The 11,617-nt window shown below is 52.6% G+C and overlaps 1 protein-coding gene across 3 annotated transcripts in view; it reads left to right on the top strand.

Moving 5' to 3' along the window:
* The first annotated feature begins 5,844 nt into the window (after positions 1-5,844).
* The window catches only part of MLC1 (modulator of VRAC current 1), a 17,759-nt gene continuing 11,986 nt past the window's right edge, over positions 5,845-11,617 (top strand). Inside the window, exons 1-5 of one of the 3 annotated variants that reach the window (XM_019668537.1) lie at positions 5,845-6,299; positions 6,707-6,890; positions 8,075-8,164; positions 9,226-9,279; positions 9,597-9,698. In XM_019668537.1, coding sequence (XP_019524082.1) covers positions 6,711-6,890; positions 8,075-8,164; positions 9,226-9,279; positions 9,597-9,698 — 426 coding nt within the window. In that variant the 5' untranslated portion in view covers positions 5,845-6,299; positions 6,707-6,710. Of the gene's footprint in view, positions 6,466-6,706; positions 6,891-8,074; positions 8,165-9,225; positions 9,280-9,596; positions 9,699-11,617 lie in introns of all 3 variants that reach the window. The other 2 variants (XM_019668534.1, XM_019668536.1) reach the window with 2 other exon arrangements.

Genomic DNA, 11,617 nt, shown 5'->3' with positions numbered 1-11,617 from the left:
GTAAATCATGTATCTGTTATGGATTAATATCCAGAATACACAAAGAACTACAACTCAGTAAGAAAATACACCACCTAAGTAAAAAACGGGCAAAGGACCTGAACAGACATTTCTCCACAGAAGGTCAATAACCAACAAGACATGAAGATGCTCAACGTCACTATTAGGAAAACGTGAATCGGACCCACGCAACAGCATTTCATACCCACGAGGATGGCTACTGTCACTGACCTGGAAAACCACTCGTGCTGGTAGAGATTAAGACTCACAGGAGCCCTCGGGCACTGCTGGTGGGCAGGTGAGATGGGACAGCACAGGCGGAAAAGCTAGCAGTTCCTCAGTAAGTTAAACACAGAATTACCATGTGACCCCGCAATTCCACTCCAAGGTGTGTGCCCCAGAGAACTGAGAACAGGGGCTCAAGAAGGTCCTTGTTCACAGCAGCACGATTCACAGCAGCCAACAGGCAGAAACAACCCAAGTGTCTGTCGGGTGAGGGTGACGGATGAAATGCAGCCCATCCACACAAGGACCATTACCCAGCCTTAAAAAGGAGGGAAATTCTGATGCACATTACATGGGAAACCTGCCCAATAAGCAGACGTGAAAGGACAAACACTGTATGATTCCACGTAGATGAGCACCTAGAATGCCACGTCCGTGGAGACAGGAAGCAGACCAGTGGATTGTTTAATGGGGACAGGGTTTCAGTTGAGGATGAGCCAGTCCTGGAGGTGATGGTGGTGACGGCTGCACAACTGTGTGAACGTACTTTAATGTGTACACTTAAAATTGGTAAATTTTATGTTATGTATATTTTACCACAATAAAAATACTACATAAAAAGCAAGCAAAGAAATCCAGAGGGTCGTGGAAATGAGCCAATTCCACATAATTCTCGGTGGCAGCACACACTCACTGTTAACGCTGGTACGTCAAGCAAGGGTGTGGCATATGGTCCGAGTGACTGAGCTGCCTACTGGAAGAGCGGCAACCAGAAAGCATCAGGTCCGAGGAAGCCAAGTGCAGGCAGAGAGCATGCAAACAGCCTGCTTCTCACTGTGCAGTTTTCCACGCTGGAGCGAGCTAATGCTTTCTGTGATGACAGAAATGTCCAACGTTTGTGCCGGCCAATTTGGAAGCCACCAGCTACATGTAGCTCTTGAAATGTGCTTAGTGAAACTGAGGGATTCATTTTAAATTTTATTTACTTTTAATAACGTGAAATAGCCCCACATGGCTAATAACTAATGTACTGAACACAATTTTAAAATTTGATTTTTACCGGTATTATTATTATTCTTTTTTTTAGCTGAACCATCCTGCCACTTGTTGGCATCTCAGTGGCAGCTCAGCTCGGGCCGGGAATCAAACCAGCAACCCTGCTGCTCAGAGCTCACACTCTTGAGTGAGCTCTTAACCAACTGAGCCACTCGGCCAGCCCTTACCTGTATTATTTTTAAAGCTTGAGAAAGATGATATTAAGCATCAAGATGGCATTTACTACCTAAAATAGTAATAAGGTGCATCTTGACCATTTAAAAAAAGTAGTTGAGGTAAGTTTGCCAGGTACCAAATTATGTAACAAAAATAAATAGCTTTCCTATACAGGAAGAAAAAGATTAACTTGAAAATACAAAGTCAAATTATACTCATAATGAAACATAAACATCAAAATTCTTGGAAACAAATTCAACAAGGGATTTGAGGAACCTAAATGAAGAAAACTACCCAACAGTGATAAGAACAAAGACGACTTTAATGGACAGGCAGGATTTGTGGATGGAGAAGCCGTGATGGGATCCACAGGTCACTTGGCCTAAAGGACCCACAAACGCAGTGCTGTCCACACCGAATCTGAGCTGAGGGGGACAAACAACAGAATAGCTGTAACGTCCATCCCGACGAGGAGAGCTGGGGGAACTCCTAACACTGGGAGGACAAGGGAAAGCTGCCTACCACCCATGGGCAGGACCAATACATGGGGGCCACACAGGCATCAGAGCCAGCAGGGTCCAGACAGGGTCCCTCACATGCAGGGTTCTGGTGTATGAGAAAGGGACCTTTCCAACCATCGGAGAAAAGTGATCATTCTGGGGGATGGCTGGTAGCTACTGGGAAGGAACGCTGGTTCCTTTGTTCAGTCTGTAGACCATGTAAATTTCAGGCAGATTTAAATGTTCAAAGGAAAACCTGAGTGTATATTTGTAATAGTGGAACGAGCCTTTAAGGGTTTTACAGAGCCCAAAAGCTACTAGAAAAAGACAGGCACATTTAACTACATAAAACTTTGTTAAAAAAAAGATGACTTGGGAGAAATACTTGCAACACTTTCACATAAAAAGCTAATTTCCCTAATGTAGAATTTTAATTTAAAAAGTTGAACCCCCCCCTAAAAAATATGGACTAAGGACACAAAGAAAATTCATAGAAAAATTAATCTACTTTAAAACGTAAGTGCAAATTAAAGTTAAGCGATCACTGTTCACTAATTAGACTGCAAAGGTTCCAGAGAGGGATGACACCACATTCCTGCCAACACTGGGAAAGGCAGCCTCTCGCCCTGTCCGGCGAGTGTGAATTAGCACAGGAGGACTGCAGGACAACTCAAATGGTAAATGTGAATAACCTTTGACTAGCAATTCTGTTTCCAAGGATTTATAGTACAAAAATACTACTTCTAAGTGAAACAAGTAGCTTAATAATAGAGCCTACTAATTATCTTTGTTAATTGGATAACAAAGAGTGGAACAATATTTTTTAACCATGTTTTTTAACACTATTTTTCAAAGATTAGAAAAACTAGACATAGAAATGTTAAGTCTTTTTCTTCATGGCATAAAACTATATGTAAACTTATGAATTATACATTTTTACGTAGTTTGAAAGATTTACAATGACCATCCCTGATTTTTTAAGACAGAAATCACCAAGAACAAATGCACCCCATGCAGGTACACCCGCTCTCTCCCTTAGCCAGGTTGTCTCTTGAGAGGTTAACGAGACTGGAGGACAGTAGTAACGTGAAGTCCCACGGTGAAGAGAGGCTTCCCAAACCCACTCGGGCCTTACCCGGATTGCTTTCAGTCCGTTGGACACTTTATTTTCTTCCACTATGGCAATAACTTCCTGTCCGACATTCAGAAGCACTCTGCTGCTCACCACCTCATTGGAGAAGTAGATCAAGTCATCAATCATGCCATAATCACTGCAGTACCTTGTCACCACACCATGCACCGTTTTCAACTTGGTGTCACCTGAGGTGGGTAAACAGAGTTATACCGACCACAAAGGCAAGCCCACATTACACTTAAGCCCCGCCAGAGAAAGGTGGTACCGGAGCAGCCTGGGGCTCCAGGGCCCTCCCGAGGAGCGGGGGTGTGTGAGGTAGACTGCCCAGGCTCCTGAGGGGTACGGGGTGGCTCTATGGGGGGACTCGGACTCCAGGGCCAGAACACTGGGGTCTGAAGCCCAGCTCTTCTACTGCCAGTGTGTAACCCCGGACCCGGTCCTTAACGCTCTGGGCCTGTTCCATCTGTAAAACAGAGCCAGTCCCGGTCTCTACCCAAGAGCTGCTGGAGGGGCTGAAACAGCAACGCATAGACCTGCGTGGTTAGAGTGCCGTGCAAATTGTCGTCAGCGTTGTATCAGCGTCCGGGGGCTGTTCTGACACCTTGTTATGACTTACAATCTCCCTTCACCAATAACACGAGCAGCAGCGTGGGGAGACGCTGTATCATCTCGACAAACCAGGCAACACAAGAGAGTCCGGGCTTGGGGAGTGAGTCTGGCCCGGGGGCGACCTTCGGTGACCTTTCCCGCTAGGGGCCCAGAAGCCCTGCGGCTGCCGCTGTTCTCCAGCCCGCCCTGCACCTGGTCTGCTGCTTCTCAGACACAGGAGACACCTGAGGAACGCATGTCACGGTACACACAGCGCCGGCGGCCTCCTGGAGCCGGAGCCGGCGTTTCCCGGGTGGCCCAGATCCACAGGCCTTAGCAAGTCCGCACGCGGACGGCTCTCCGCAACTCCGCCTCTTGGGGAGAATCCCACCTCTTCAGAGGTTAGAGAAGGCGACTAGGGAGCCCCTGACCTGAATGCAGCTCGCACACGGGAGGGGGGATCTGGGGCGCGCTACCGTGCGGTTCCCAGTGCCGGGGAGGGGCCGCGCAGGTACGCCGTGAGCACCCCAGCGCCGGCCCGCCCGCCGCGGCCCCACCGCGCCCCGGCCCTGCCCCACGAGGCACCTTCCAGAAGCTCGAGCCCCTGCAGCCCAGCCATCTCCTCGGGGCCGTCCGCTCGCCTCCAAAAGAAGGCCATCAGCTTCGCCGCGAGACGCAACATGGCTCCGCTGCCACCTTGCCCCGCGCAGCTCTCAGGCTTCCGCACGTGGCCGCTCCCGCTGCCCTCGGCCAATGGGCTGACCTCGGCCGCGCCTGCGCTGGAGCCCCTTCGTGCTTGGCCAATGGGATCGCTGCGACTGCGCCTGCGCCCAGTGGAGCTTGGTCAATATATGTGAGTTGGGCGCGGGGGCGCGGAGGCGGGAAACTGCACCCGCGCCTGCGCTCCTGTCCCTTCGCTATTGGCCAATGGGGGGGTCTCCATGCGTGCTTCCCCCATTAGCAGCCAGTGGTTGGCGGTTGGCAACTGTTAGCACACAAGCGGGAGAGGCGAGGTGCCCTGTGGGAGAGCATCGTGCCTGGAGCACGTGGCTTGCGTGGGTGGGCGGAGCCTCGCGCGGGTGGGCGGAGCCTCGCGCAGGTGGGCCTCCTTGGTGTTGCTGGCAAGAGGACTCGTCTTTGGTCGCTCAGGGTGCTGTGAAGTGTGGCTTCCGCGGAAGTTCTTTACCACACCCTATATTTCCCGAGCTCCCAGCACCGGTGTGGGTTTTTCTCAAATGTTTTTTCTGCGCCTGCAGACGCGTCCTGTCTTTTTTCTCTTTTAGCCTGTTAATAAGAGTGAATAACATTAACAAGTTTTCAAACATTAAACCACCCCGGCTTTCCTGGGAAAACTCATTGGGTCGTGGTTTATCATCCTTTTTGCACAGTGCTTGGTTTGGCTTAGTCACATCTGGTTTGGTTGGGATGGTTGCTCCTGGGGGACGCTGGTCTGCAATTTTCTCTCCTTTTTTGGTCCTGTTTTGGTATTGGTCTAAAGCTGGCCTTGTGGAAAGAGCTAGAAACTAGTATTGCCTACAGAAACATGGAAGCACTTCCTCATGATTGTGACTCTAGAGGGCTGAGGAACGGGGTCCACAGTATCTAATTCAAGGCAGCTTGTTTGTATTTCTTAGTGGAGAACAACTGAGAAAGGCACAGAAACGGTGACATCTCTGTGTTTTCTTCAAATAACAAGAAATGCACAAGGGTTCAATCCATTTGGACCAATCCCTACTAATTCTGTTCATTGCTTTAAAAGATATACGAGAAAGACATTTGGGAGGTTTTTCGATCCATTCACACTGCCTTCTTGACTTCAAAGTTACATTTGTGACCATTAACTCGAATCCTTGCTTGGTTGGAAAACTAAGACAACAGAACACCCTGTGATTCAAAACCAAGGTCTTAGCTCAAACGTCACGTGGTTTGTGTTTGAGAAGCTGGTTTTTCAGAACGCTTTGGCTCCAGCCATGTTGTGGTTCCTGTGTGCACAGACTTGTCGCTGTAACTCTCAGGCAGTGTCTGGTGAAGGACATTCCCGCCCCCTCCTCTGGTTAGTGAGCAGAAGGGCCCAGCGGGAGCCCGGGGGCTGGGCCAGCATCCCGCCAGCCAGCCAGCCCTGCTGAGCACACACGCGTGTAGATGCCGTTGTGAAGGTCCTCCTCGTGATCACGGGATGGAAAAAGGCTGCTCGAAAGGAGGTATAATAAGGCCTTTGAGTAAAAAGTTCTGTTTCCAAGACAGCACCTGGCCCTCCGCCTGCCGGAGTTCTGTGCTCAGTGGAGCCACTCTCAGGCATACTTCTGAGATGCCCACCCTGGCGCCCGCGACCTGTCTGACATGAGTGGGACTGAGGTGGCCCCTTCGTGTCCTGGCGGAGTTAAGACAGGACCAAGCAACACTCTGAGCCAGCGGTTATACAACCACCACAGAACTTTCCAGGATCACTGGCTTCATCTCATTGAAATTCAGGACCGGCTCTCCTCCTGGCTTAAGTGCAGATTTACTGGGCTTTTGTTCCTCTGAATAGCTCTTGCTGGAAGTCCAAGGCAGGATGACTCGGCAGCAGTGAGCCCCTCACCCAGAGACCAGCGCTGCCACCACCAGAAGCAACCGGAGGGACACGCAGAAGGCAGACCGTACGTGGGTGTGTATTTTGCCACCTCGTGTTCAGTTACCACCGTGAGCAATGTAATGGGCTTTGAGAAGCCAGCACAGCCTGGGCCTCAGAGCTGGGACGGACCCGAGGACCCGCTCCGTGAGGCACCTGGCGCCTTGCAGCTGCCCTGAATCCAGACCGCTCGGGTTTGTTTTATGGGAAAGTGACTTCATTCACTTGTCCTATTAAGCGCTTATTCTCTCCTTTAAATTCACAGCACTTCGGTAGGAACACTCTTTCTTTTATTGAAAACAGTTTATTTCAATTGGAGTTTTTTTCAGAGTGATCAAAAGTAAACTTAATTTTATTGCAAATAAGTGGCAGCAGAGGTGATGGAGAACTGCAGGCATCGCTGTCTTGTGTCACTAACGTCATGTCTGTCCCCAGCGCCATGACACGGGAGGAGCAGTGCAGGGAAGAGCTCAGCTATGACCGGATGCCTACCCTGGAGCGCGGAAGGTCGGACGCAGGGAGCTACGCCCCAGACGCCAAGCCCGGTGACCTGCAGTTGTCCTCGAGGCTGCCTCCTTGCTTCAGTCACAAGATGTGGATCTTCTCTGTGTTGATGGGGGTGAGTAGATGCACCAGGACCATGGAGGCATCGTCCCCTGTGAGGTGTCCCCGGCCGGTGGTGCTCCCAGGTGACAGGACGGAGCAGCTGCGGTTACTCCTGCTCCCGAGAGCCCGCCAGTGCTGACTGCTGACTTTCTGAATCATGTTCTTCCATTCTTGAGTGTCTACGGCGCCAGCCCCATGGCCTCTGGGCATTGGCACAGCCCAGGGCCCATGCTGACCATCTGCAGGATCATGCATTGTGCCGGGGTGGCCTCCAGGACCTGCAACTCCTAGTGGGTCGGAGTCACCATGCAGAAGTGGGAGGAGGGGCTGTGTTCTGGGAGCTTCTGGCAGAGTAAGCAGTGGGCGGTGTCCCGAGGCAGGAGGCCAGGGCCAGCGGGGTTCAGGCCTGGGGTCCTGGGACATTTACCTTCTGACGTGCTTGCATAGGCACTTGACAACTGAAGGAGTTATACTGGCCTCAGTGTACATGGTTACCTGGGAACCCCTGGCTGAGGACCAGGATCCAGGCCAGGACCCCCACGGTCCCCACACTCTCCAGGCAGCCCTTCCCCCAGCTGTTCCCAGGCCCACTGAGACTGGAAGCCCCACCCATGTGGGACACGGCGGAAGACCCTCCTCACTCCTGCCCCTGGGACCCTGGGTTCTGTACAGCACCCCAGCTGCAGCGGCCACAGTGCCTGGTCCTGCTGTCCCCTCCTCACGTAGGCATGGCCGCGGTCTCCTCCGCCCCATCACAGTGGGGCGCGCAAGGGCCCCTGCCCTGACCCTGGATCCGAGGAACCTTTCCCACCAACCCCGACCCCTGCAGTGAGTTTCCATGTCCCTGGCCTTGAGCAGATGGGGTTGTTCCAGGAGCTGTGCCTGTACCTGGAGTGGGGGGTCCCAACACCCTGAAATTGCACATGTGGGGAGAGGGAGTTTTCTGGGGAGAGGCACCGATTCTTGCTTTAAATTTTGTCAGGACCCCTCCTTTTCTTCCCCAAGTAAACGTTGAAGCCCACAGTCTGAATGGGAGCGGGGAGAGAGTGGGCTGGCCGTGCTTGGTCCCTCAGGGAGGAGTCGGGCAGGACCCAGGCGCTTCGCACTGCGGGGACACTTAGTGGAGCCAGAGGGCTGGCCGTGCACTGTGGTCATCAGAGGCCGAGCTGTCGCCTGAGTCGTGCTGCTGTGTTACAGACCTGCCTGCTTGTGACATCGGGGTTCTCCCTCTACCTGGGAAACGTGTTCCCTTCCGACATGGACTACCTGCGCTGTGCTGCAGGCTCGGTGAGCAGCTCCTTCGTTGTGTCTCCCACTCCCGAGGTTCGCGGTTGTGCACTTGACTTTTTTGTTCTGAGATTTACCCGTTGCTGTCACTCACTCCTCATTCAAAACCTCCTCATATGGCTTTGGTTTCAAACAGGCTTTATTAATTTTGAAAACAGCTGGTGAAGCAAGTCTGAGTCACTCCACAGACTCCTGGGCTAGAAATGGCTCTTTGCTTTCTGACACACAGCTCGTTTGGGGGCTGTACCCCACCCCTCCCAGAGCTTGTGCCCTGCGCTGGACTCACAGGGCACGTCGTGGGGCCTCTGGCCCCCATATTCTCCTGCTCCAGCCCGGTCAGCATCCCTGAATGTCTGAAAACACAGACCCACGCTTCCTTCACACCGTACCCCGACCCCGTGTTGCCCCCTCTGCTGTCTTAGAACAAAACTCCTTGAAACAACTCAAACCTCCCCCCCTCCCCCCGCCAATCTCTCTGGAACCTTCTAGGTGGCCCTTTGTCATCACCACTGGAGCAGTCCTTGTTGGGGCCTTAGTGACCTGACCTCTGCCCCAGATGGCTCCAGGACAATGCTCTCGTAGCCTGGTGTCCCAGCAAAACCCTGGGCAGTGTCCTTCACTCTCAGAGTTGCCAGGCCGGAGACACAGGTCATGCGGGGTCCCCAACGACCACCCCCCGGGGCTTTGGCCTCCCAAGTATTGGCACTTCCTTCCCACCGGGATGCGTTTCCCTTTCTGGGTCGTTTGTAAGCTGGGCCGAAGGCTGGTCTTGTGCGGCAGGAGGGTGTGTTCTGGCGTCCGAGTGTATCTGAGCCACCGCAGTGTTCATTATCCAAGACCTTTTTCATCTCATCAGAAAATTGACTCTGAAAGACCCGGGGACCTGGCAACGTCCCGAGAAGCCCCTGCATCCAGGGGACCGGCAGCACTTGTTTTGCCGACATGTACTGGGTCGTCCCAAAGCTTAAGCTTTACAGGCCACTGTTTTCAGGACACAGCTGCCGCCTGCTTGCAAGCGCAAGGGACGGACTGCGGCTCACCGAGCTCTGGTCTCTTTCTAGTGCATTCCCTCGGCGATCGTGAGCTTCACGGTTTCAAGGAGAAACGTCAACGTGGTGAGTCCAGCCTTCTGTCCAGCCTGTAGCTGGGGGCCGCTGCCCGGCTCCCGGCCTGTGGAGGCCCCAGGCTGCCTGTGGGGCTGATAGGCACGTGCGTGTGCATGCGTGTGTGCTCGTGCATGGTGGGACGCACACACAGCGCACCGCAGGGCTCTGTGCCCCCTCCACCCTCTGCTCCGAGCTCGCGGGCCACCCACCCCAGGTCATTCTTAAGTGTCTCAGTCTTAGGGGCTTTAATTTAATGACCTGGAATTTGGTTTGATGTTACCTTTCCTCTCCTAGTCACACAAAACCTCTCCTGTCTTGTTTTTCAGATTCCCAACTTTCAGATGTTGTTTATTTCCACATTTGCTGTTACCACCACGTGTTTAATCTGGTTTGGTTGCAAACTTGTCCTGAACCCATCAGCGATAGACGTGAGTCACTGGAGAGCCACACAGGTCCCAACCCCTGCCGGTTTCCCCCTGGGCGGGTTTCTGCCCCGTCTGCCTCGGGGGCGCATGGTTGGCGTCCGTGAGCTGCTGTGGGATGGACACGTGTACGTGTGTGTCATAGCTCTTGAGTTTGGCAAAGTTTAAGAATTTTATGTATTCTTCTGAAGAAAAGAATTGTCTTTATTTAACTTTTTCATTGATTGCAGTGGACGGGTTTATTGATAATATTTTTAATGTCTCTATCACAACACTTCTTAAAAATTCACAGAAACGTAATACGTATTTCATCAAATCTGTGCTGCTGTTGCTGGCGAGGTTGCCTTTACTTTATGTACCTCTAAGAGAGATGTTATTCATACGGCAACACCAAAACGGACAATCTCATAAAAATGAGGACCTGATCAGAGTCCTCAAAAACACGCCTCCTGCTTTGGGTGTGATGCTGAACCACTTTTGTTAAGACCAGGAAAAGGATATGAAGGCTTAATCAGGCCAAGAAGGCATGAAAAACGCGCGCGCGCGCGCGCGCGCACACACACACACACACACACACAGGTCAGAGAGGAACAACTGGCCTCCATTGTCTGCAGAAGAGATAGATTTCTACTTACATGACTAGATTATCCAGAACAGAGCCAAGGCTGCTGGGTGTGAAAATCAATGTAAAACAGTTGCTTGTGCCAACAGAAAAGTGTAAAAATGTAACTTAAACACAGATATCGTTTTATGGAAATGAACATTTAAAGTTCCTGGGCATGAATGTAACAAAGGTATGCCAGAGTATTCTGCAGAAAACTGAAGTCTTACTGAGCTCGTGAAGGCAGTCCTCACCAGGTGAGGTGACAGCCGAGCAGATGCCCTGCAGACCCAGCAGGTGGAGGTGGTAAGCAGGGCCAGGGAAGGACAGGTGAGGGGACTGCCCTGTAATGGTACACAGCTGTCCCGATAAGACAGGGAGCCACCCCAACCCGGTGGCCTGAGCATCCCCACGTGTGCCGATCGTGGGCCTGGACTCGGGCGCAGCAACACTGTGACACAGGCACTGGAGCCCGGCTTCTCAGCCACCCACCCCGCGAAGATGCAGACCTAACAGCCGAGGTACAGCTGGGAGACACACAAGGCCCACGCGCGGTAACGAAGGGTGCCGAATTCTGGGAGGAAGGCCGGGTCCCAGGGTACATGAAGGACTCCCGCTCAGAGCCAACAGAGTCCAGGGCACCACGAGGAAGGCCCTCACCGAGCAGGAAGCGCCAGCAGGCATCTGGAGGGGTGCTCAGCCCCCTTAGTGATCAGAGGGAAACGAAAGCCAGCGTCAGATGGACAGAGGCCCCGGGGTGCCAGCCTCGCCCGGGCGGGCGACCTTACGCCTGCTGCAGGCCCTGAAAAGTGGAGCTTACAGGCGTGTTCTGAAGGAGCGCACATGGTGAAGGTGCGTGTGTTGCATGGAGGACACAGCTCGGACACCTGAACCACGTGGAAGAACCTCAGGGCCATGATGTCCGAAGCCCAGTGTTCAAAGCAGTGTCCTGTTTGAGGGAGACACACACACACACACTCACACACACGCTCTCACACACACACACAGACACACACACTCACACACACACTCACACACACACACTCACACAGACACACACGCTCACACACACACACTCACACACACACACTCACACAGACACACACGCTCACACACACACACTCACACACACACACACTCACACAGACACACACGCTCACACACACACACTCACACACACACACTCACACAGACACACACGCTCACACACACACTCACACACACACACACTCACACACACACTCACATACACACTCACACACACACAGACACACACACACACTCACACTCACACATTCACACACACACACTCACACTCACACAC

This window comes from Hipposideros armiger, unplaced genomic scaffold (assembly GCF_001890085.2).
Source record: "Hipposideros armiger isolate ML-2016 unplaced genomic scaffold, ASM189008v1 scaffold_530, whole genome shotgun sequence".
In the NCBI taxonomy this organism is placed as follows: Eukaryota; Metazoa; Chordata; class Mammalia; order Chiroptera; family Hipposideridae; genus Hipposideros; species Hipposideros armiger.
The sequence above is the reverse complement of the archived record's forward strand: the minus strand, read 5'-3'. Positions and strand labels throughout refer to the sequence as shown.